This window comes from Mus musculus, chromosome 17 (assembly GCF_000001635.26).
Source record: "Mus musculus strain C57BL/6J chromosome 17, GRCm38.p6 C57BL/6J".
Lineage (NCBI taxonomy): Eukaryota > Metazoa > Chordata > Mammalia > Rodentia > Muridae > Mus > Mus musculus.
In genome coordinates, this window is record NC_000083.6 from 56,338,118 (window position 1) to 56,362,802 (window position 24,685).

Below are 24,685 nucleotides of genomic sequence, written 5' to 3' on the forward strand. Positions count from 1 at the left end.
GCAAGGCCACTGTGCACACTGCAAGAGCACGCATGTGACAGTGTCTAGTTTCAAACTGAAGACCATGTCTGTGTGTATAGCTAATCTAGATGGACATCTTATCTATCTACTTATCTTTTCTTCCATCTATCTTTTTGTTTGCCCACTCACCCACCCATCCATCTACCCATTTATTCACCCCTCCATCCATTTATCCATCCATCCATCCATCCATCCATCCATCCATCCATCCACCCACCCATCCATCCATCTACCCACCCACCCATCCACACATCCACCCATCCATCCACCCACCCATCTACTTACCCATCCATCCATCCACCCACCCACTCACCCATCCATTTGTCCACCTACTTGCTCATACCACCTCCCACCCTCTTCCCAGCATCAGTACTGTGAGTTCACACCAAGGTCTGCAGTTCCTATGCAGTGTCCCTTGGACCTCTCAGCTCCTGTGACAAACTTCTGCTGACAGTAAGATCCACTCTCTGCACTGAGAGCCCCCAGAGGAGCAGCGTCCTCCATGTTTGTCTTAGGTGCACGGTTCAGGCTGTTGTACAAGTTCTGTGGTCCTGTCCCTTGCCATGGCTATGCTGCTTTCACTTGAAATAAAGTCTTTTCTTTTTTCCTTCTCCTGCCTGAGCAGGGCCCTACTGGTTTCAGTTTCTGATGCCTTTGGAACATGGAAGGTGAACAAGGCTCAGTGTTGGGTCTGCTGGGAAGGTGCATTGTGTGAATGTCACTGCCCTGCCTGCTGCCCCTGTGCCTCACAGTCTCGGTCAGAGGCATGGAGCCCACAGGCCAGCCCCTTGTGCCTCTGTGCAGCCAGTGTCCTCTGCTCAGCCTGTGACCCAGTGTCTGCAGAGCCACCTTGCAGCACAGCTGTTACAGTTCCCCACATGTTAGAAGGAGACCCTTCCACCTTGTCAGCTGCTTCAAAGGCCTCTCTTGGCCTCTGAGGCCCTAGGTCCACATGCCATTCCCCACCTCGCCAGCAGGGTGTGATACTCTTGGTCACAGTGTCTGCACCCTGGGCTGCAGGGACCTCGGCTGGTTTCAACTTCCTAAGCAGAGTAAGGCCCTCTTTCTGTACTTCCTAAAGAAGTTGGTTTTTAGCTGGGTGGTGGTGGCTCACGCCTTTAATCCCTGCACTCAGGAGGCAGAGGCAGGCGGATTTCTGAGTTCAAGGCCAGCCTGGTCTACAGAGTGAGTTCCAGGACAGCCAGGGCTATACAGAGAAACCCTGTCTGGAAAAGCAAAAAACAAAAAAAACAAAACAAAACAACAGAAAAAGTTGCGTTTGGTTATTTCTTTACTTGTGTGTGTGTATGAGGGTGGTCTTCCTCAGTATGTGTGGGAGCTCAGAGAGCAGGTTTCAGCCCTCAGTCTCCCTTCCACCACGCAGGACCCCAAGGCACCTTTACCTGTTGAACTGTCTCAGCTCCCAACTTTTATTGATTTTATTTTATAGCTTTTAAATGTTAGCATTTAATTAAATTATATGTGTATGAGTACAGTGCCTGAGGAGGCCAGAGAGGACGTCAGGTCCCTGGAGCTGGAGCCATCTGACATGGTGCTGGGGACGGAGGGTGCCACAGAGGAGCAGCTGGTGTGCTTAGCCCTCCAACTTGTAAACTTGTATTTAATTCAGTTTCCTTCCTTCCTTCCTTCCTTCCTTCCTTCCTTCCTTCCTTCCTTCCTTCCTTCCTGGGTTTTCAGACAGGGTCTCACTGTGTAGCCCCGCCCTGTCCTGTTCTTGGCCTACGCTGGGCTTAAACTGGCAGAATTCTGTCTGCCTGCTCCTCAGTGCTGGGATTAAGGATGTGCGCCAACATGCCGGACAGTTTTAAATTTTGATTTTTTCTGTTTTTCGAGACAGAGTCTGGCTTTGTAGTCCCAGATAGCCTTAAACTCCTAAGTCCCCTGCTTTCGCCCACGAGAACAAGGATGACAGGCATGTGCCATCTTTAGCTATGTCTCGGTCCTCTTATATTCCACTGTCTATTTCTGTGACAAAGTCCTGGGGGACTAGTACGATTGACTTCCAAGAGGAAAAGTGGTTCTAGGCTGGTAAGAGGGCTTAGTGGGTAAGGAGCTTGCGGCCATGCCAGGCCACATGGTGACACGTTGTCCTCTGACTGCCACACCCGGGTCATGGCATGTGCACTCACATACAAGATGAACAAATGAAAATGTAATCAAAGTAATTGAAAATGTCCTCCTCACAGCAGCTGGCCACTAAGATGTTTGTCCATGGTATGCTGGTCACCTGTCCCCTCAGGCCTATGGACCACTCTTCTGTGGCTGTGCAGATCCCATTGTTCCCAGGTGGCAGGGGATTATTAGAGGTTAGACTACAATAGTAACAGCAGAGTTGAAGGGGTAGGGCTGTGGACAGGTTGTTCCTCTGGAAAGTGGTGGGTGTACCGGTGGGGCATTCCTGAGCTCCCCTAGGGATTGTAGAGAGGCTCCTGGGCATCCCCCTGTGCCAGGGCCTTGCTTGTGGCAGAAGGCAGTGGTCTGGCTGTTTCTGCCATCTGCAGCTACCCTGTTGTCACAAACTTTGACCTCACATCCATCCTCCTTCGACTTCAAGCAGGGAACTTGGGACTCTGGATGTCCTCACTGTCTGTTGTCACACCCTGGGTCTTTAGGCATATCTGAAGTCCATCTCCAGAGATGACTGGTTGTAGTGGTATGTCCACAGGTCCTGCTGCCAGCCTTGCCTTGCTCCTCTGCTTGACAACATTCCCATCATGCCAGCTTCTGTGTCTCCTTGCCATACCCCCTCCTGGGTTGGGTTTCCTGTCACAACACACTGGAGGATATTGGCAAGCCTGTGTGGCCTGTCCCTGGTCATCTCTGTCTTGATCCATCTGGATAGAGTTGGTGTTGGGAAAGCTGAAGATTTCCCCCTTGAGCCACTTTCCTGATACCTGTGTGATCATGTCAGCCAAGGCTCAGTTGAGAGCCCCAAGACTGTGGCCTGACCCTAATGACACCCCAGAGATGCTGGGGAGAGACATATCTGCTGGGAGCTCACTGTGGGAACAGAGCCTGGCTTCCTGTTCCTGCACCTATCTAGGGCCAAGAGGGATCTGTAGCAACACAGGGAACCCCTTTTTGTAGCAGCTGTGTCCTGCTTGGGTTTCTATTTTGGGGACTTGGGCTGGGGAGAAGTGGGGACTTCTTATCGTGTGAAGTGTGGACTCTTGTCCAGACAGGCAGTTACCTGCTGAGGCAGTGGCTTTCTGTGGCCCCTTGGTCTCCTTGGTGGCCGGCCTGGGACACCCTGGTGGATGGAGTCCTTCATGCTGTGGTAGAGTTGCTGCTGCAGATCTGCTGGGATTTTGCTTGGAGAACAGGGCTATACAAGAGCCCTGTGATGTTCAAGAGCTGTGATGCTGCAGTGGCTGTCTGCTCAAGCTTGTCAGCTGTTCTCTACAGCTCTCAGAACCATGATAGAGTCTATGCCCAGTGCAGGTCAAGAGCATGCTCCTCCATCTCCAGTGTGATTGTTCCACTGCTCTATGCTAGCAGCTGCTTCTGTTGGCCCCAGATGTCTCTGAGGCAGTGTCTGCTCAGACCCTTGCCTGACTTTTCATGGCTTGTCTTTGTTTGAGTGTCAAGGGCTCTATGTTCTGAATGCTGGTCCCTTTTCTTGTGGTTGTGTGGTATCTTAGGGGTTCAATACTGTGATGAAATACCAAGACCAAAGCAAATTGGGGAGGAAAGGGTTTTTTGAGTTTATACTTTCATATTGTAGTCTATTACTGAAGGAACTCGAATAGGGCAGGAACCTGGAGGCAGAGCTGCTGTAGAGACCATGGAGGGTGCTGTTTACTGGCTTGCTCCCCCTGGCTTGTTCAGCCTGCTTCTGATAGAACCCAAGACTGCCAGCCCAGGGACGGCCCTACCCACAGTGGGCTGGACACTCCTCCATCAACCACTAATTAAGAAAATGTCTTACAGGCTTAAAAATCTACAGTTAGATTTTATGGAGGCATTTTCTCAGTTGAGGCTCCCTCCTCTCTGATGACTCTGGCTTGTGTCAAGTGGACATGAAACTAGCCAGGACAAACGGTGAGCTCGTTGTGTATTCAGGATACTGGTCTCTTGTCTTTTTTTTTTTTTAATATTTATTTATTATATGTAAGTACACTGTAGCTGTCTTAAGGCACTCCAGACGAGGGCATCCAATCTCATTACAGATGGTTGTGAGCCATCATGTGGTTGCTGGGATTTGAACTCAGGACCTTCGGAAGAGCAGTTAGTGCTCTTAACCGCTGAGCCATCTCTCCAGCCCCCGGTCTCTTGTCTTCTTGTGGTTGAGTGGTGAAGACTTTTTTCTGAACTCTGGTCTTCTTGGACTTGTGGCTTTCAGGTATTTCCTGAGAGCCATGATAAAGAGAGAGGCAGCCTTTGAGTTCAGAGGCCAGTGCATGTTACCTCTTACCCCTTGTCTGAAAACTACAAATATTCAAGGCCACAAATACTCTTAGGGTTTGATGTTTGATTTTAAAATTTGTTCTGGACTGGTTTAGAATTGTTTTTGTGTGTGGTCTGAGGGTCTAAATTCATTCATCCATCCATGTATATTGCAGGAACTTTTCTTGAACAAAACCCACTCTCCCCATTAATGGGTCTAGCCTTAGCACAGATCTTTAGTGTGGGTCTATTCAGAAATCTCAACTCTAGTAGCTTTTGCATGGTAGCTCTTGCTACCAGTGTCTGTCTGTCTGTCTGTCTGTCTCTCTCTCTCTCTCTTTTGTGTGTGTGTGTTTTTGTTTTTTGTTTTTTGTTTTTTGTTTTCGAGACAGGGTTTCTATGTAGTCCTGGCTGTCCTGGAACTCACTCTGTAGACCAGGCTGGCCTCAAACTCAGAAATCCGCCTGCCTCTGCCTCCCAGGTGCTAGGATTAAAGGTGTGCACCACCACACCTGGCAGGACTAGGTCTTTTATTGCTGGAGGTGTTGGGGCTGGAACCCATGGCTGCCCCAGCTACCTCCCACCCATTCTTGTTCAGTTCTTGGAAGTTTCCTATCCTGAGCTGTTTGATATCATTTTTTTGCTGGACTGGTGGTCTGCAAGCTCCTATCTCTATAAACACCTTTACCTCTACTCCCCGTACTCACACTCCCTTACCCCTGCTGGCAGCTCAGTGCTGCCCTTTAGCTGGGTGCTGGGATTTGGACTCAAGTCCTGTGCAGCAAGCACTCTCACCCACTGAGCCATCTCTCCAGCTCCTCTGTTGAATTCTCTGTTCTTTCAGAGAGAAGGTTGTGACTTGGTGCTGGGCCTGCCTAGAAGCAGAGTGGGGGACAGCAGGGACAAGGTCAAGAGCCCCAGGGACGGGGCAGTTTCCAGACAGCAGAGGAGGAGGGAGAGAGAATGGGGTTCTTGCTGGTGCTGGGCCTGGGAAGACTAGCCCAGGGGATCCTGAAGGCATGGTGACAGTTGGGGTGTGGTGTGGTAGGATCTTGGGTGATGGGAGGGTTGTTAGCCTGTCACTATTTAGGAAGTGTATAGGGGAAGAGCTTTCCTCAGGCACGGGCCAAGTTGGGCAAGGCTGAGCATCTGAGCAGTGACAAAGGAAGCTAGAGCCCAGGACAGTTGGGACAAAAGGCATAGGTGGGGGCCATAAAGGTTGCAGATTGGTAACCTCAGCCACAGGCTCCAGTCACAAGGTCCTAGTGCCACAGTGGCACGTCTTGTCACCAAGCCCTGAGCATTTGAGTCCCTGTGCACTAAATGGTGGCTCACTGGTGGGGACTACACTGACCTAACTCTAAAGGTCAGGGACTTTGAAAGGAGCCAGGCACTTTGTGCTCTTTGAGGCCAGGTGTAGCCCAGGCTGACCCCAGACTTGGTGTGTAGCTGAGACTTGCAGTGTGTCATATGTAGCACAGGTATGCCTCAGACTTGGTGTGTAGCTGACGCTGGCCTCAAGTTCCTGCCCTCCTTCTTCACCTCCCGAGTGCTGGGGTGACAGGCATGTGCCATTACACTTGGCTAAACTTGAAAATCAGTAGCTGTCTGCGGCTTCTCTATTGTTACTTGACTGCTCCCAGCTCTCACTATGCTAGCTCACAGTGGGGCAGCAGAGAGCTGGGGACAGCCTGCTTGAACAATGGCAGGGCAAGGACTGTGCCTGGTTGGACAGGCAGGGGCTGCAGCCATGTAGCTTAGTCACAAGCTCTCATCTGCACTTTGTAGGCAGGACACTGCTACTGCTGGAGGTGCCTGACAGGAAGCAACCTGCCTGCTTCCTTGAGCCTGGGTCATCTGGCCACTTCAGCCCCTTGGGATCTTCTGGAACCCTCAGGTAAGTGGCCAGGCCCAAGGAGACAGGTTGGCTGGCCTGAGTGCTGGAGAGATGGTTTGGTGCTTAAGAGCAGTCGCTGCTCTTCTAGAGGACCAGCACCCTTGTCAGGGGCTCACAATCAAAACTCCTGGCATCTGCAGAGCCCTGTATTCACAAGCACACATAGCTTTCATCTGCACTTTGCAGGGTGCTGCTGCTTCTCACATGTACACACACAGACATGTGCACACACAAGCACATACATAACTTAAAAATCCTTTAAAAGCAGGATCTATAGAAAGAGAGCCTGTTTGTGGGGTGGTGTTTCCAAGGGTGAACCCAGGGCTTTGTGTATGCTGATCCATGCTTAGCACCAAGCCACACCCCAGCCTCTCTGTGAAGTGTGAATCGTGTTAATGCACTGTCCAGTGCTCACCATGTGTCTGTGGTGGCCATCAGAGTCCCCGCCCAGTGTGAGATGTTGTGTCCACCCGTGCCCTTCTTAGCTCCCCTTGAAAGGCACCAGTCACCCTCTCACATAGCAGGTTCCTCTGCCCTCAGGAAACCAGGTGTGTTCGTTTGTGTCTGGGGCTAGAGACACAGTCCTGGGCCTTGTGTGTGAATTTGGGCATGACCACTACACCGCTCTGCAGCTTGGATAGGGCTAATTTAGCAGGGGCATCTGTAGTGGCTTGGGGTTCCCCAGGAAGGTGCAGGGCTGAGAAAGGCCCAGATGGGGTTATCAAGTTGTAGATAAATTTTTGGGGTTTCAAGTTGGGCTTCATGTTACCTCTGAGCCATGAAGACAGATGCCACTGCCAAGTGGGTTCATTGCCGCCTCCCTGGTTCAGGGATGATTCCCAGCAAGGTGATTTTGCAAGGCCATTGAGCTGACCAGGCCATTGCAGATTGGAGCTGGGGGAGGCCTTTCCGCTTGCTGTGGACAGGGAAGCCACGGCTCAAAAGGCTTGACCTGCAGGGCCTGGCTCAGCATCTTAGGTGGGACTCCCTGTCTGCATTGGGCTTTATTAACTCAAGCTGGCACAATAGAGTCTTGAACCAGAGATTACTGCCTCTTGGGCTCAAAACAACCAGAGCCACTGTCCTTGCAGGCAGTGTGGATCACTGGTGGCTGAGAGACAGTGGACAGGTGGCTCTGGCTTGGAAGTCATTGTGTCTTAACCTCCTAAAACAACTGTTTTTGTCCTTCAAGCTTAGTGCCCCAGACAGCCTTTGCCCTCAAACAAGGTTTCTGAGCCAGGATGAGCCTGAAGGGAGTGGAAGAGTTCTTTTTTTTTTTTTTTCCTCGAGACAGGTTTTCTCTGTATAGCTCTGGCTGTCCTGGAACTCACTCTGTAGACCAGTAGACCAGGCTGGCCTTGAACTCAGAGATCCGCCTGCCTTTGCCTCCCAAGTGCTCCCAAGGCATGTGCCACCACTTCCCGGCTACCGGAATGCCACGGAAGAGTTCTTTCCCCAGCTCCCAGAAGGAAACTAGGGAATTCACAGTGTGCAGGGAGGGTCCTCTGGACACACAGGGCTCGCTCCCTCAGCAGGTCCTGCAGGCTTCTCTGTCTGGAGCATCCACTCAGCCTACAAGCAAGAGTAGACAGCTCAGTGGTTTGCAGTATATTCACAGAGTAGTGCCACTGCCTAGTTCCAGAGCTGTCCATTATCCCAGGAGCAGTTAGTTAGCTCTCTCCCCTGCCTCTAGCACCCATTTATGGGGTGGCCTGTTTTGGACATTTCCTGTTATGGATCCCACATTGAGTGATGTTTTATTAGAGCTTCTATTGCTATGATGAGACATCATGACCAAAAGCAACCTGGGGAGGAAAGGCTGCCTCTGACTCCCAAGGGCTGGGATTAATGTGCATGTCGCCCAACCTCCAAGCAAGAGGCAATTTCTCCCCTCCCCTCCCCTCCCCTCCCCTCCCCTCCCCTCCCCTCCCCTCCCCTCTTTTTTTTTATTGGATATTTTTTTTATTTACATTTCAAATGTTTTCCCCCTTCCAGGTTTCCCCTTTGGAAACCCCCTCTCCCATCCCCCCTCCTCCTGCCTCTATGAGGGTGCTTCCCCACTCACCCATTCCCATCCTCCTGCCCTGGCATTCCCCTACACTGGGGCATTAAACGCACTCAGGCTCAAGGGCTGCTCCTCCCACTGATGTCCAAAAAAGGCCATTCTCTGTCACATGTGTGGCCAGCGCCATGGGTCACTCCATGTGTACTCTTTGGTTGTGGTCCAGTCCCTGGGAGCTCCAGGCGGGGGTGTCTGGCCTGTTGACAAATGTTGCTCCCTCCATGGGACTACAAACCCCCTCAACTCCTTCAGTCCCTTCTCCAACTCCTCCAGAGGTATTTTCTTAATTGAGGCTCTCTCAGATGACCCTAGCTTGTGTCAACTTGACATTAAATTAGCCAGCACAAGTAGTTTTTTTCCTGGGTCTCTCACTTAAGCTGATCATCAGATCATCAGGTCCCTCCACACTGTGGGTATCTGAGTCTCACGCTCGTTCAGGGCTGCCTGGTAATCCAGTGTGTGGTTGGGTCATACTTATCCATTATCTACCTTGTTTCTGGTTTGGCTACTGTGTGCAACATGAAATCATGCCATGGACTTGCATTGGACTTTCTGGTTTATGGTGGCAGTGGCTTTGGTATTTGAGTAAGATTGGCCCTCATAGGTTCATATATTTGCATAGGTGGGATTAGGAGGGATGGACTTGCTGAAGGTATGCTACTGGGGTGGGCTTAGAGGTTTCTAAAGCCTATATTAATCTCAGTCTCTCTACCTGCAGTCTGTGGATCAGTATGTAAAGCTCTCAGCTACTGCCTCAGTGCCACTCTGCTCCCACCATGATAGTAATGCACAAGTCTCTGAAACTGTAAGCAAGCCCCCAATCGAATGCTTTTCTTTATCAGAGTTGCTGTGGCCATGGGGCTCCTTACAGCGAAAAAAGAGCGGCCATGCTAGGCCTTTGGAGCTCAGAAGCTCCAGGAGCAGAGTGTTCAAGGAGTTGCTTCTTGTAGTCTCAGAGGCTTCGATCTGTGCTGTGACAGTTGGTAGCAGCTCTGTCCTGCCCTGCACCACAGTTTATTCAGAACACACGTCAGACTTCCACTTGAATCCATCCTGTCTCTCGCTCCACAGCCTTGAGTGCCTTTCACCTCAGCCTCCCAAGTGCCTTCCAGACACCCACTCTGTGCCTGCACAAAGATGGATGCAGCTGAGCTGTCTCTGAGGAGTGGTCCTGTGTGATGTCACAGGTCATGGCCCTTGTTCCTGTGTTGGTGTGACTTAAGATGGCATCTTTTAGTTCTCCCTTAAACATATAGGATGGGGGTGGGGGGCTAGAGAGATGGCTCAGGGGTTAAGAACACTGATTGCTCTTCCAGAGGTTGTGAGTTCAGCTCCCAGCAACTACATGGTGGTTTACAACCATCAGTTATAGGGTCTGATGCTTTCATCTGTTTCAGTGACAGCATGCTCATATACATAAATAAATCTAGAAAAAGAGAAAAAAAGCACACACAAAACTAGATGGATGTCCCATGTACCTTCTGTAAGCATGGCAGGTCCTTGCAGTTCCCCGACAGCCGGCTCCTGGGAGCACTGACAGCCAACTCCTGGGAACACTTGGTCTGGCTGGCCTTTCTACTCCTGGTGCTGTGCCAAGCCCACTGCCCACTTGCCCCCGTGACCCTGCCATCTCCCGAGTTAAATAACAAAGTTCCAAACTTACCAGCCGTAGCCCCAGGCTCATAGCCGGCCTTGGCCTCTGTTCCAGCCCACCTTCCTGCAGTCCAGCTGACCACACAAGGCCCTCAGAGCTTATTCTTTCTACCAGCCCTTCTTGCTCCATCCCACCCCTGCTGTTCACCCAGATAAAGAAAAAGAGGGCAGGGCTGCCAGGAAGGCTGCATGCAGAGGACTGGGAGGTGCTTCTGTCACAGCATGCAGGCTTCTTGTGCTCAGGGATCATGCTCAACTTGCACACAGCTAGGAGAGTAAGAGGAGTGGGGCAGTCAGCATTCTAGGGGCAAATTGTGCAGGCAAGACCTGTCCAGGAACCCCAACATGGGCCCAGCCACACCCCGGAACCGGCACAGGGAGATGTAGCTACCTCCATGCTGGAGACTGAGCTTGAGTCATGGGGTCTCTCAAGATGGTAGCCCAAGCCCATGGTTAGCTGGGAGTCACCAGGAAGTTTGAGGTATCAGACCTCCAGGGGGAGGGACCTTCAGGAGCAGGGGAGGTTGGGAAGACACCCTGGGACACCAGCAGGACTGACACCTGTAGTGTCACTACTGAGGGGCCTGTCAGGCTCCTGTTCTGTTTCCTGAGGGTACTGCCTAGGGTGTGGCACCTGTGCTGTCCTGGCCTCATGGTGCCTGATTGCTTCTGTGTGTCAAAGGGCTCAGCCCAAATGCTATCCCCCTGCCTTCTCAGGCCCTTGGAGCCCAGCCTATGTGCCCCTAGTCTTCCCTCTGGGAGGCTTTGTCCTAGGGCTTGTGTGTGTGTGGGACAAGTGTGTGTAGGCAATGGGGTACAGGTGACATGACATAGCCTGGCCACACAGTGTCCCACTGAAGAAGCAGCCATTGCAGAGGCTCTTTGTGTGCAGACCCTGTGCTATAGCCTAGGGCAGGCCACCAGCCACTCAGCCTGGCCTGAAAGCTCTGGTCTTGACACATGTTTCTGAACAGTAGGAGCAGGGTTGGGTAGGTCTTATTGGACACCTTACTCTCAGTCCCTGTTTTAACAGGCAGGAGGAGGGCAGGGCACTTTCCCTGTGGGCAATAAGGAGTTGTTGCCACTAAGTGGAGACAGTGAGTTTCCTGTTTGCTGGCTAGCAGGTGGTGGCTGGCTGTCCTCTTCCCCCAGTGCCCAGCACATACAATCTGAGGCTGGGTAGGAGGCTACTAGCCCTGCCTAGCCCAGGGCCTCAAGGTGAGTGGCACCTAGAATCCATTGTGCTGGGCCCATAGCAGATAATGGGCACGCCTGTGTCCTGCGGGCTTTTGTGTACCCCATGTCAGTGGCAGCTGTAACTCGTTGCTATAGATAGATGGAGATTCTCAGATGGTGCCCAAGTTCATGGTGCATCTGTGGTGGAAAGCACCTGGCCTGCCTGGCTCTCCTGGGGACCTGGGCCACTGCACCTGCCAGCCTGTCCAGCTTCTCTTAGGACTTGAGCCTTATCTCCCTGCATCTCTTGTGATGCATGCCCCAGAGAGCTCTGGCTGATCCCTTCTCCTATCCCAAGGGTCCTTTTCTTCTGGAGGGAGTGATATTTGTCTCTACTAGTCCTGGTCCACACCTCTGCTATGCCTCTCAGGATAGCCAGAGGGGTCAGTGTGGGCCTCATTCTCTGCTGATAATCTGCAGCTGGGACCTTCAGGATCCCAAGTCCTCGTCAGGTAAAGTCACCTGCTGCCAAGCATGACAACTCCGAGGTTTAACCCTGGGTCACACTTGTGGAAGGAGAGAGCTGACAACTGCAGGTTGCCTTCCGACCTCTGCATGTTTGGGCAGTGCTGCCTGCTATGTCCTAGCCCTCTTTCTGGTGAGCCTTCATGTGGCCAGCAGGAGGTTAGCTGCATTTTGTGTACCAGTGTGGTGCTCTGTCTGTGCCCCACTATCACTAGCACCCAGTGTGGGGGCTGAAGTGGCCCCTTGATGGGACACAGCTCTCAGGTCTCATCCCCCGTCACAGGTGCCCACACAGCACCCTGGTGGCAGCCTGGGCCTTTTCCCCGACCATATTGGACTTGAGTAAGAGACAGGCAGGCAGGTGGGAGACCAAAGTCATCATGAAGGAGAGAACCTGTGTGAAAGGGAAATGGTGGGTGCAGGCACCCTTATCCCACGAGGTAGAGAGACAGGCCATTGGTTCCCAGTGGTCCGGCTCTGGAACAGCTCTGTGGCACAGGACTCAGCTCATAGAAGAAACTCTGCTCCACCATTTCGTGTGGCCTGTGAGGCAGCGGAGGAGGGCCATGGTCAGGGCTGAGAGGAGTTAGTGGTCCTGGGCCCTTCCATGTGCCTCCCACCTGCCCATTCTAACACTGAGGCTGCTGGGGCCCCTGAGGAGGTGCTGTGCCTTCTACATCATCCTTCCCTAGCTCTCACCCTCTACATCTAGGAGGTGGCAGGTGAGCTCAGCAATTAGTGTGGGGCTGCTGGGGAGCAGTGGCAGTCCTGAGACCTGCTGGTGGGGTCAGTTGTCTAGCAGGATAGCTTCTAGTTATGTGGTTAGGGCCTTCCCCTTGTGTACTGGAGGACAATGTCTGGCAGTCCCCCTCTGTAAACCCTGTGCTCCTGTGAGCTCTGAGGGCTATGTCTAGTAGACCCTCAGGACACCCAGGTGATGCACGCAGCCTTATTCCTCTCCAGAGCCCTGAAGGACTGTGGCCTTTGGGTGCTCAGACACCAACTGGTGGCCTAGCTCACGGCTGTAATCAAGCCCTCTACTCCATTTATGGGCATGTGCTGCCACTTGGTGGACACTTTGGGAAATGCATAGGAGCTATTCTCTACTCCCACTTTGGGGCCTGTGTGTATGTGTGTGTGTGTGTGGGGGGGCAGTTCTCTAGGAGGATGGGACTCCACAACCCTTTCTGGACCCTGGGCTGCAGGCCATATGATTGCCCAGTGAGGAGAAGGCACCTGGCTGAGAAGATCCCTTTACAAGGGGCAGGTAGGAGGCCAGCACAGGTAAGTTGATGTTAGCTGTGGCTTGGGCTGGCTCAGACAGGTTGGATTTGCCCTCCTGATCCAGGGCTCTAAGAATAGCTGATGGAGTCCAGGTTTCAAACAGTTGGCTCCTGTGCACAAGTGGAGCCCTCTGAACAAGCCCAGTGTGCTCTCACATGTGCACAGGGCTCCTGGGTGACGTGGTGACCTAAGGCTACAAGGTCTGCATGGGAAGGTCCCTGCTGAGAACAGTGCTGGGCTCCAGGGGGCCTCTGATTGGAAAATACACAGCTTCTGGGACCCCGTCAGCTTTAGAAGGAGGGTTCCTATGTGTTTACTCAACCGGTGTCACCTTGGCTTTTGACTGGTGGGAGTATGGGGCTTTGTGGTTTGCTGGCCTGGCACGGCTGCCTGCTGTTGCCCTCAGGAGCTGTGGGTATTTCGTTGCCTCCAAGGGAGGCTTGGAGGTGGTGATGGCAGGGCTATGCTGACTGCTCTTATCTCCTCACAGGTGTAGCTCCACTTTGCTGCAACCATGGGGTCCGAGGACCACAGCGCCCAGAACCCCAGCTGTAAGATCATGACTTTCCGCCCCACCATGGATGAATTCAGGGACTTCAACAGATATGTGGCGTACATTGAGTCGCAGGGTGCCCACCGTGCTGGCCTGGCCAAGGTGCGTCATGCCACTCCCAAGCTCCTTTGTGCCCAGACACTGTGGCACTGCCTCCCCGACCTTCTTAAACATGGAGGCAGACACTGGTTTTGTGGCTGTGGCTTGGGCTGGCTCAGACAGGTTGGATTTGCCCTCCTGATCCAGGGCTCTAAGAATAGCTGATGGAGTCCAGGTTTCAAACAGTTGGCTCCTGTGCACAAGTGGAGCCCTCTGAACAAGCCCAGGGTTCCTAGACCAAATCAGGGCACATGTTGTGTTCCTGACTCTAGGGAGTGGCCTAGCTTGGGTGGGACACAGAACCTGCTGCTATGAGGGACAAAGCTTTTGGAGGGCTAGGGTTGGAAGGGGACCTGATGCCTAGGGGTGGTGGTGCCAGGAGACACTTTTAATTATTGATGGAGTGGCAGAGGTTAAGTACCTTGTTCTTGGGGCCCTGCGACTCTGCCTAAACTTTGCATTCTACTGTTTTGCCTGCCTGTCTGAATGGAGCTGTCATACTAAGTTGTGGCTCAGGTTCCCTGTAACCTTGTGGACCTATGTTAATCCATGGGAGAGAATGCTGGGGAGGCTGACTTCATCTGAGCCCTAGGCACACACAGCACAGCATGAGCACACACCTCTTCCTACCTTCTGAGGGCAGATGGACAGACACCACAAGCATCTGTGGCCCGTGCTCTGCCGTATGAGCCGAGCCGTGTATGAGCCAAGGGCATAGGCTCATCAGCCTTGACTGGTGTGTGTACGTACGTGCGTGCGTGCGTGCGTGCGTGTGTGTATGTGTGTTCGCGCTATGGTGTATTTGTGTGTGTGTATGCGTGCATGTCTATAAGAATGTGAATGTGTGGGTGGCTATCTGTGTAAGAATGTGTATATGTATGTGTATGGTGTGTCTGTGTAAGAATATGTGTGTGAGTATAAGAATCTGAGTCTGTGTGTTTATGTGTGGGTATCTGTAAGAATGTGAGCATGTATGTGTGTGTGTATGTGTGAGTGTGAGTGTGTGTGTGTGTGTGTGCCTGCTGCAGTGGGACCCAACTGCCCCTTGTTTGTCACAGCTGTCTTGTCATGGTTGTGTGGTGCCTGTACTGCAGCACTAGCCTGGAGCACTTAAATAATTGGGGACCTGGGATCCCCTACCCTTGGGAGCTCTATCACCTACACCGTTCTTGGCCCCGCAGATCATTCCACCCAAGGAGTGGAAGCCACGGCAGACGTATGATGACATCGACGATGTGGTCATCCCAGCGCCTATTCAGCAGGTGGTGACGGGCCAGTCGGGGCTTTTCACACAGTACAACATCCAGAAGAAGGCCATGACTGTGGGGGAGTACCGCCGCCTAGCCAATAGTGAAAAGTATGTGGGTGAGAGCAGTCTCTCTGCTGCTCAGGCTTCTCACTTTCCAGAGGCCCAGCTTGACCCTTACCTTGTCCCTGTCTCTGTCCCTAGGGGGCTTCCCTCATCCCAGTATGTGGCCTGAAGGTGGCCCTTCAGGGGAGGTCCCCCCATGCTTCCTGGAAACCTCTTCCTGCTTCCGTGCATCTTGTGGCTTACAGTCACAGCATGCACAGACACATGGTCCCCATGCTCTCAGCTCCAGCTGCCCCTGGTTTCCAAAGCTCTATGCCCCTCCTTGTACATCTAGCCTTGTTTCTGGAGTTGGGTTCTGAGGCTCCTAGAGGGTATTATACTGCCCAGAACCTAACCCGAACCACTGCACTGTTTACAGGTACTGTACCCCACGCCATCAGGACTTCGATGACTTGGAGCGCAAGTACTGGAAGAACCTGACCTTTGTCTCACCCATCTATGGAGCTGACATCAGTGGCTCCCTGTACGACGATGTAAGTGCCCAAAAGTGCCTGCTATACCTGGCCACCATGTGGACTCATGGGGATGGGAGGAAAGTGGCTATACCTTTCTTCTCAGGGCCACCCCAACTCCGGTGGCTCCCACTTCTGTGTTCCCTATTCACTACTTGGCAGGGCTGTGCTGTCTTCTGGCCCAGGGTGGCATGCTGCATAGGAGGCCACAGCCTGAACCATCTCTGTGGTGGTGGTGCCCGCTGAGGTGTGGAGCTGGGAGCCCACGGCTGGGAGCTGTAACAGAGCTGAGTCTGCTCTGGCACTTCACTGTATGCTGTTGCAAGGTTCTCTTGGTCGACTGTGTGTGTGTGTGTGTGTGTGTGTGTGTGTGTGTGTGTGTGTGCATGCACACACACATGTGCACATAGGAGACCAGCAGATAATCTCATCTGTGTTTCTCAGATCCAAGCCCTGTCTACTTTGGGTTTCTTGCAGTGGGGACAGGGTCTCATTGTGTAGGCAAGCTTGCCTCAACCTCAAGAAGGTCTGCCTACCTCCAGGCTCTACCCTGAGTACTTGGGTTACTTGGCCTACTGTCATTTTATTGTTGGGTTTTTAAAATGTATTAACTTGCTTTTTTTGTTTTGTTTTTGTTTTTGTTTTTCGAGACATGGTTTCTCTGTATAGCCCTGGCTGTCCTGGAACTCACTCTGTAGACTAGGCTGGCCTCAAACTCAGAAATTCACCTGCCTCTGCCTCCCAAATGCTGGGATTAAAGGCTTGTGCCACCACGCCCAGCTGCTTTTTTTATTCTGTGTGTAAGAGTGTTTTGCCTGTATGCATGTATGTTGAGTTCCCCGGAGCTGGAGTACTTCTGGTATGAGCCTCCATGTGGGTTCTAGGAACTAAACTTCTGGGAGAGCAGCCAGACTCTTAAGTCTCTTAAGTGTTGAGCTGTCTCCCCAGTCATTTGACCTACCTTGTTGGCTGGGAGCATCTCACTGAACCTAGACATCACTCATTAGGCTAGACTAGCTGGCCAGCAAGCTGAGAGGCCTTCCCCTGTTTGCCCAGGGCTGGGATTATGGGTGTGTAACGTCACAGCCACTTTCTGCATGGGTACTGGGGCCTCCCACTGAGCCCTGTCCCTGGTGGTTTTTGTGTTTTTATAAGTTGTGTGTGGTGTGAGTGTTCCTGGCTCTTTTTGTGTGTAGGCACATGTGTCTGGCCTCTCTGTGTCTCTGAACTGGGGTCACCAGGCTGGTGTCAGGGACCTTCATGGTGAGTCCTCTCAGTAGCTGTGATTGTTTCTATGGGCAGCTTGGCCATATACGGATGACAAGCCACATGGCACAGCAGTTAGACACATAGGGTTCAGTGGACTCTACTGTACTCACAGAGCTGCTCAGCCATGCCTATCACACCAGAAAACAGACCTAGCTCCACAAACAGTTACAGTGGAGGGACCACACAGCATGACCCCATCTGTCAGGCAATAGATGTGTGGGCTGAGGCCTGCTTGGGCTCCTGTGGGCCTTGTCTAGGTCCATGTGGATGAGGGTTGTGTTTCTCTGAGGTCTGCATCAAAGGTGGACCTGCTGGTCTGGTCTGCTTTCCAGCTGCTGGCCAGTACATAATGACCTGTTGCTATCACACTGTTGTAACCTCAGTAGCCTCTGTCCTCCTTATGGAACTGGGCATCACCAGGATCACCCTGCTGAGACCCCAGCATGTACTCTGGTGGCTCTCTTAGGGGCAGTCTTAGGTGCAGGCACCTGAGGCTCCCACTGTGCCTTAGCTCCAGCTCGCAGCACTTGACAGGAGCTTAGGGCAAGGTGGGGGCTCCATCCGTATTTGCCTGCATCCATCTGAAGCTGTCCAGGCTTGTCTGATGCAAGGTTCTGGAAGGGCTGTCATTTGAGCTTGGGTTCACATGCTTGTGAAGGGATTACTCCACATGGAGACTGTCCTTCAGTGTTACTTAGAGGTATGGACGTCACTGCCAAGTTGTAGTTGTCCCTTGACATGTGCTGGCTTGTGGACAGTTATGTGTAACCGCTGTTCCAAGAAGGGTGGGGTGGCGAAGAGTGTGGAGCCTAAGCAGCCCTAATGTGACCTTAGGCCCCTTGACCTGTCTGAAGGGCCCGTGATGCTGACATACCCCAGTCATCCTTTTGTACCTTGGGTGACTATGCAGCCAGGGTACAGGCAGGTACACATGTCCTGGAAGGACTCTGATGACTGCACACTCATTGTCCATAGGACGTGGCGCAGTGGAACATCGGCAATCTGAGGACCATCCTAGACATGGTGGAGCGCGAATGCGGGACCATCATTGAGGGCGTGAATACACCCTACTTGTACTTTGGCATGTGGAAGACCACGTTTGCCTGGCACACAGAGGACATGGACCTCTACAGCATCAACTACCTGCACTTCGGCGAGCCTAAGTCCTGGTGAGTGCCAGGATGTGAGCCATGGGAAGACCTGATGGTTGCTGAGGGGCCACTGGGGAATTTCCAGTTCCCTCTTTGACTTGGGGAGGTACACTGACCCAGGACTGATGTTCACAGGATGTACCCCTGTCATCCTGGGCAGTGGATGGGGGCTCTGGTCTTGCCTGAGCCTCAGCCAGGCCAATGGATGTGTGTCACCTGCCAGCCACAGTACAGGGACTGGTTTCTGTGAGACCTGGAGGCTGAGTGAGGTGCCAGCAGAATCGTTCCCTTCAAGTGCTTTGTGTCTGGGGCCCTTGTGTGGCTCTTGGTCTCCCTGGAGCACAAGGTGACAGCTCAGGTCTTCTTTCAAACATTGGAAACTAGGGAGATCTGCTGCCCCTTAGTTGTACCCTGTAATCACACAGTGTGGTCCTTCTGCCCCCATTGTCCAGCACCTCCTTGAGGCTCCAGGTGTGACAGGGCCACCTGCTGGGAGTTCTTGTTGTACAGTGGAGTCCATGCTCAGCCCTAGGCAGCTCTCCTTCCCTGGAAGACACAGCTCTGTTGATATGAATGCCTTTGATGGCCTAGCTGGATGGGAAAATGTACCCCCAAACCCGTTTCCCTTTTTGACATTCTCATGTCTTGTCGGTCCCAGAACTGTTTCCTTGCAGTTACAGAGGTGAGAAATTCCGTTAGTGTTGTGTCTGCTTTCTGGTTCCCAGAGCCGTAGGGAGCTATGCACTGCGCTGTCCCAGGGTCAGAGGTCCTGCATTCCTTGGCCCTGGGCACCCTTTCTCCTCCTTCAGTCCTGGCCACGAGTCGTCTCCCAGGCTGCCTCTGACTGTGTTGCCTCTGTCTGAGGGTTTTGTGGTGACGCTGGTCATCCAGGACAGCCCCCATACGCTCAGTTCCCTGTGCATGGGGAGGTGAACTCTGTTGGTTCTGGGAGGTCAGGGATGTGTGGGCAGCACTCTGTCGGCCCTGGCTCTTAGCTGCTTTTCCTGTTGTAACAAAATCCTGACAAGAGGAGAAAGGGTTTGCCTGACTCTACTGTCATAAAGGGGAGGAGCTGAATCGGTCACATGACAGGAAGGGGATTCGATGGATGCTGTTGCAGCTCCCTCTCCTCATTTGTGGTCCAGGATCCCAACCCAAGGGATGGTGCAGTCTTCTGTCCTCAGGTAGCACAGTCGAGATAAGCTCACAGGTGATCCTGCAGGCCTGTCTCCTGTGCTTCTCTTCTTTCTCTTCTACAGTTAACCCTGCTTGGACCATGCTCATTGTGGGCCCCTCTGGGGTGGTTGAGCTACACACTTACACCGAATTCTAACTCCCAATATCCCTGTCTGTGTCCTCAACCCCCAGTGTGGCCCCCTAGCCTCTGGTGACATCGTCCTCTGTGTAGACCTGTCCAGCCATGTGACTCCTCCCATGGTGCTCTGCTCCCACCTCTGTGGAGGGCAGCTATGGTAGCTGACACTTGGGGCTCAGGGATCCCATGAGAAGTGATGTGGCAGTGGCAAGGACCTGTTCCTCGTGATTTACGCAGGGCCAGTGACACCCACAGATCTAAACCAAATCAATGGCTACTCCTGCTGCAAGTCACTATATGTGTGCAGCTGTTGCCTGCCTAAGCAGGTGTGGTTGAGTGTATTTGTGTGTGAGAATATAAGCAGGATGTCCCACTCCTGGTGACCACTAGATGGCACTCCCACCTTTCTGAGTGAGGCAACTGTTCCCACTGGCTTCCTGGCTGCAGTTAGCAGGCTCCTTGACTGTGCCTTTCTCCAGGTAGGAAGCCTGTTGTATTTTATACAAAAAGGAGAGCCAGGATGTGTTTTGTAGAGCACAGTAGAGGTGGGAGGGGTGCCTCTGGGCCCATACTGAAACATCTCTTCTTTCTAAAGTACCAGCCATATAGGTAGAGTGAGGAATAGGGGTTATTTAGGGCATAGGAAGGGAATTTGAGAAGGGAGTAGAGTCAGAGAAAGACAGAGAAGAGAGAGGGGAGGAAGGAAGGGAGGGAGAAAGAGAGAGAGAAGAAGAGGAGGAAGAAGAAGAAGAGGAAGAGGAGGAAGAGGAGAAAGAAGAAGAAGAGGAGAAAGAAGAAGAGGAGAAAGAAGAAGAAGAGGAGGAAGAGGAGAAAGAGGAGAGAGAGGAGAGGGAGAGAAGAAGAGAAGAGGTTGGCCAGGAACACGGGGAGAGAGAAAGAAAGGGGTCAGGGAGAAAAGATAGTCAGAGAGATCAAGAAGAGACCACACAACCCCTTTTATAGGAAGCCAGGCTACTTGGCTGTTGCCAGGTGACTGTTGGGCAAAGCCTAGAAGGAATGCTAACAGAGCCTATGACAGTTCCTAGTATGGGCACCACCAAAGTCCAGCGTGGTGCCATGAGTTTTATTGGGGTCACTGACAGGCATATGCATGAGGGGTCACCTACTGGAGCAGAAATGACTCACAGACAGCTGCATCACCAAGGCCTGAGTGACAGCTCAGAAAGCTGAGAACCTGATGCTCACCGCACAGCCTGCAGGGAGGATGTCAGGATGCAGACTGTCCTTTCCAGTGCCTCAGTTGGTCTGAGCATCTTCCAGGCAGACTGGTTTCCTGAGCTCAGCTTTATTAGTGCTCACTCTGACAGGGAGGGGCCAAGTGAAGCTGGTTGGTTTCAGGGACTTCCTGAAGCTGTTTTTAGTTGCTTACCTTCCTGTTTAAAATGCATCTCTGCAAAATGGAATGCTTTACTCTCAGAGGGAACTGTTGCAACCCCTCCTCCATCAGATCCTCTAGTCCAGTCTATGTTTTGTGTTCTGGTTCAGCACCATACTGGGTTTTGGATACATGAGGATATCTGCAGGTTGCAGTATTTTCTGAAGGTTCTCTGCATCTGTTGCAGCTTTGACTGGTGTGATTTGAGGGTCAAGGAATCTGAAGGTGGGGGTGTGTGCTGCCCTGGGCAGGTTCTGTCTAGTCTTCCAGAAGCTGCCCCTGCAGGTGGCACTTGAAGGAGCGGTGGGCTCTCATGCTCTCTATAGAAAGCTGTTCTTGCACTGGGGTCTCTGGAGGAGTGGGCACACTGTACAGCTGTTATAAGGCTTCCAAGGACAGTGCCTTGTATGGGAAATGAGGAGGCCTGTATTTGAAGGTCTCCCAGTCGTGCTTCCCCCTCCACCCTGTGTAATCTGCTATGACCACTATGGTTAGTCAGACCCTTTAGCCTAGCCTAGGGAAGGTAGCCTACATCAATTGCCCTCTAAGACCCCAAAGGACGGCTGGATCTGCTGGAGAGCTGCCCTGGCTTGGATCTCTATCAGCTGGTATGGCACTGGCTTCTGAGTGCCTTGCAGCCCCCATACTGAGGGAGCAAAGATGGTTCTTGTGCCCTACCCTAACTCTCTGCACCTGTGAGGGTGGTTCCTTCCAGTTGTCAGCTGAGCTGCCAGATCCCTCTGATGATGAAGCCAGCAGGAGGCAGCGCAGCTTGGAGTGGTTGTCTCTTATCTGGCTCACATTGCTGGTCCCTCCCTTGTCCTGCCTCTACTGTGTGGTAGACACCTGGGAGGTGGATGCTTTCCATGTGCCAAGTATTCCCTGCAGTGCTTTGGAAAGGCAGATGCCCCACAATGTCTGAGTTGAACTGATGTGTGCAAGTCTGTGAGCTGCTGCTGTCCCTGCTCTGACCTGAAGCCAGTGACTGTGATGGTCTCTTGGTGTGGGGACATCACCACTGGGGGGGTGGGAGTGGGGATGGGGGACTTCTTCATGGTCCCTGCACTGCCACTCTGTCCTCTCTAGAGCACCTGGCCATGGTGCTTGTCCTCAGTTGTCCTTGGGGTTTATGAGATTGCAGAGCTCTCTATAGAAGGAACCTCCTCCAAGGGTGACATTTGTCCCAGGTAGCTGCCCTGTGCTGTAGAGCCTAACAACAGGCTCTGTGGCTGTGTTGCTAATGCACCAAGTATGGCTGTGGCAGGATCTTTCTCTACCCAGTCCACATCTCAATGATGGCCTTGGCCTCTGTCCCAAGGATGCAATCACTCCATGTCCCCTGACCTATGTTGTCTCCGACATTGCAAGCATGTGAAGTCAGTCCACAGGCTACTGTGTGTTCCCTCCCTCAGGACTAGAAGCCAGGAGACCCCAAATGTAAGGTGATTGAGAGCCAGCCAGGGGCATTCTCCAGCTGGACTCAAAGCTCTGTCCTGTGGGGCTTGGCTCTCCAGCCATCGCAACCACTTGGTCCAGACACACAGAAGCTAGCAAGGGACAATTGTGTTATTCCTGGCCCAGTACCCCTTGCTGCCTTGTCATTGGGCCCTTGGCCTCACTCTGGCCACAGCTGCTCTGTCACCCTAATGCCATGGTTCTGGCCTTCCGCTTGTTGAGACTGCTGTACATCTCAGCCACCACTGCAGCCAGATAAGTAACTGAGGCTTGTGACGTGCCTGAGCTTGAACTGGGGCATTGGGCCCCTGGCATGCAAGATGAGCCCTGTGTCATTAGCCACCACGATGCTCTGATGATGACGGGCAATTTCAGGGAATCTGGTGCACACGGCAGGGTGCAGCTCTGAGTCACAGCCTGTGCCCATTAGCTCGATGAGCCGTCCTGCTTTGTCCTTTCCACAACCAGGCCTGCCGAAGACTTGGCTGTGGCAGGCCCTGCCTCGCAGCTGTGTTCCCAGGATCTGAGGGTCAGAGCAGCCAGCACACCATTTGCATGTTGGGGCTCATACAGGGTCCCACTTGACTCTCCCCTGCCTTTCTGTCTTCACTTAAAGAGTTTGCTTCTGGGCTGCAGAGCTCTGTAAGCAATGCTGAGCAGGAAGCCTTCTGTATTCTTTGCCTGAATCAGGGCTGTTAGCCTGCAGCAGTTTGTGAGGAGCCCCTCCCCACCCCACAGACTTGGGGAATTGGAGCTGAGTTGGGCTCTTGAGCCAAACGGTGAGCTGGGGTGGTGGCCCGTAGCTCTTTCTCTTTGGTTTTTATATGGCCTACTTTTTTTGGTTGGGGATTCCTCTCCCTTCCACCACCCTTTTCCTCCCCCTCTCTGTCTCCTTTCTTCTCTCCTTTCTTCCTCTCTCCTCTGTCTTCCTCTCCCTGCCCCCTCCCCTCCCTTTTTGTCTTCCTCTTCCTCTCTCTGTCTACTTCTTTTACTTTCTGTCTTCTTCCTCCTCTTTGTCCTCTTCCTCCTTGTCTCTGTCCTCTTCCTCCCTCTTCCTGTTCCTCCCTCTTTTACCTGATAGTGCAGGTGGATCTGTCTATGGTGAGCCAGCACTGCAGCTTTCCCAGGAGTGGACCATGCGCTATGCAGAGTTTTCAGTGTCTTACACAGTCCTCCTAGCTCCTCTGGGCAGCCTGTTATCTGACTTCCCACTTTCCTTCTTGCTCGCTGGCCTTGGTGATGTGGAGTATAGTGTCTGTGGTCCCTCCATCACAGACTGGCCATGCTAATGCTGACCTTGACTGTGTGGCTCAGGTCGTCTCCTGGGTATTCTCTCCCAGCAGGGCATTCTTTAATGTCTGCCACACTGTACTTTGAGGTGAAATAAACTCTAAAATTAAATGTTTTAATTCTCAGAGAAGTCAAGAGAGGAAGAAGCAGGGTGGCCCTGTGCTAGGCCGACAGTTGGACCCAACACTGTCTCTTTTTCAGGGTGCCTGGTTCCTTTCCTTCTTCCTGGAGAGGAATCACAGATGGAGCGTGGGCTCTGTGGTATCTGTGTGCCTGGGGCTCTGTGGCTCAGAAGTGGAGTGTATGAACCCTTTGGGCTCTCTAGGCAGCCTACAGTAGCCCCTTGCCTTCAGGCTGTGTGGGAACACCCTTGCTTTCTGCAGCCCTGACCTTGGAGGGGCCATCTCCTGATGAGGCCAGACTCACCCCAATGAGTTTTTAATAATGACTTATTTTTATTTTATGTGCATTGGTGTTTTGCCTGCATATGTGTCTGTCCAATCCCTGGAACTGGAGTGAGCTGTCATATGGGTGCTGGGAATTGAATCTAGGTACTTTGGAAGATTAGCCAGTGCTCTTAACTACTGGGCCATCTCTTTATCCCTGAGCCACTGAATTCTTTGCAGGCTCCCGGTAGGCCATGGAACCCCCTCTTTCTTACTGTGGAACGAAGGATGGGGGCCTAGGTGTGTGTTCATGTGTACTCTCCATGTGTGCGGTGAACTGCTGTGCTCTGCAGGAGCCCTTGAAGTCCCATTGCCCTCTCTGCACACAGTGCTGCTGTCCTGGCTTGAGGACTTGAGCTACCCCATTTGTCTTTGAACTCCATACACTCCATGTCCCTGGGCTGCGTGGCCTGGGAAAGGCCATTGCTGAACTTTGTATAAACGGTTCAGTCTTCTCTCCAACCATATGTAAAAGCTTGATTGGCATACTTCCTGTTGGGAATTCACCTTTGCAGGCTGTCTCAGGCTCAGTCACCTGCTGGTGACTTTTGGGATGTCCACATATAGGTCACACCTCTTTCAGGTGGACAGACCTCAGAGAGACCTGGGTGACCACAGGCCTGCTGTCCATGCTGCCTACCATGCAGGCCACAGTGTATAGCACATAGGTCCTGGAAGTGTCTCCTGTCTCCACCCATATTCTCTTTGTTCTGAGCAGCCCCCCTCCTTGTTCTCAGAGGACCTGCCCCTAATTCTTTGTTTTTAAGTTTGAACACAGTGATTGGGCAGAATCCTGAGCCTGGCTTAGGAGACCACTGACACAGGGTTACTGCATCAGACTGTGAGTCCAGGCTGATGGCTG

At 52.6% G+C, this 24,685-nt stretch overlaps 1 protein-coding gene across 17 annotated transcripts in view; it reads left to right on the top strand.

Annotated features, from left to right (window-relative positions):
• Positions 1 to 24,685, top strand: part of Kdm4b (lysine (K)-specific demethylase 4B) — a 77,805-nt gene that overhangs the window by 12,148 nt on the left and 40,972 nt on the right. For 12 of the 17 annotated variants that reach the window (XM_006523896.2, XM_006523894.2, XM_006523895.2 and 9 more), the window contains exons 2-5: positions 13,516 to 13,680; positions 14,859 to 15,034; positions 15,408 to 15,522; positions 17,746 to 17,939. In XM_006523896.2, the coding sequence (XP_006523959.1) occupies positions 13,540 to 13,680; positions 14,859 to 15,034; positions 15,408 to 15,522; positions 17,746 to 17,939 (626 nt within the window). In that variant the 5' untranslated portion in view covers positions 13,516 to 13,539. Of the gene's footprint in view, positions 1 to 6,216; positions 6,326 to 13,515; positions 13,681 to 14,858; positions 15,035 to 15,407; positions 15,523 to 17,745; positions 17,940 to 24,685 lie in introns of all 17 variants that reach the window. The other 5 variants (XM_030249602.1, XM_030249604.1, XM_030249605.1 and 2 more) reach the window with 1 other exon arrangement.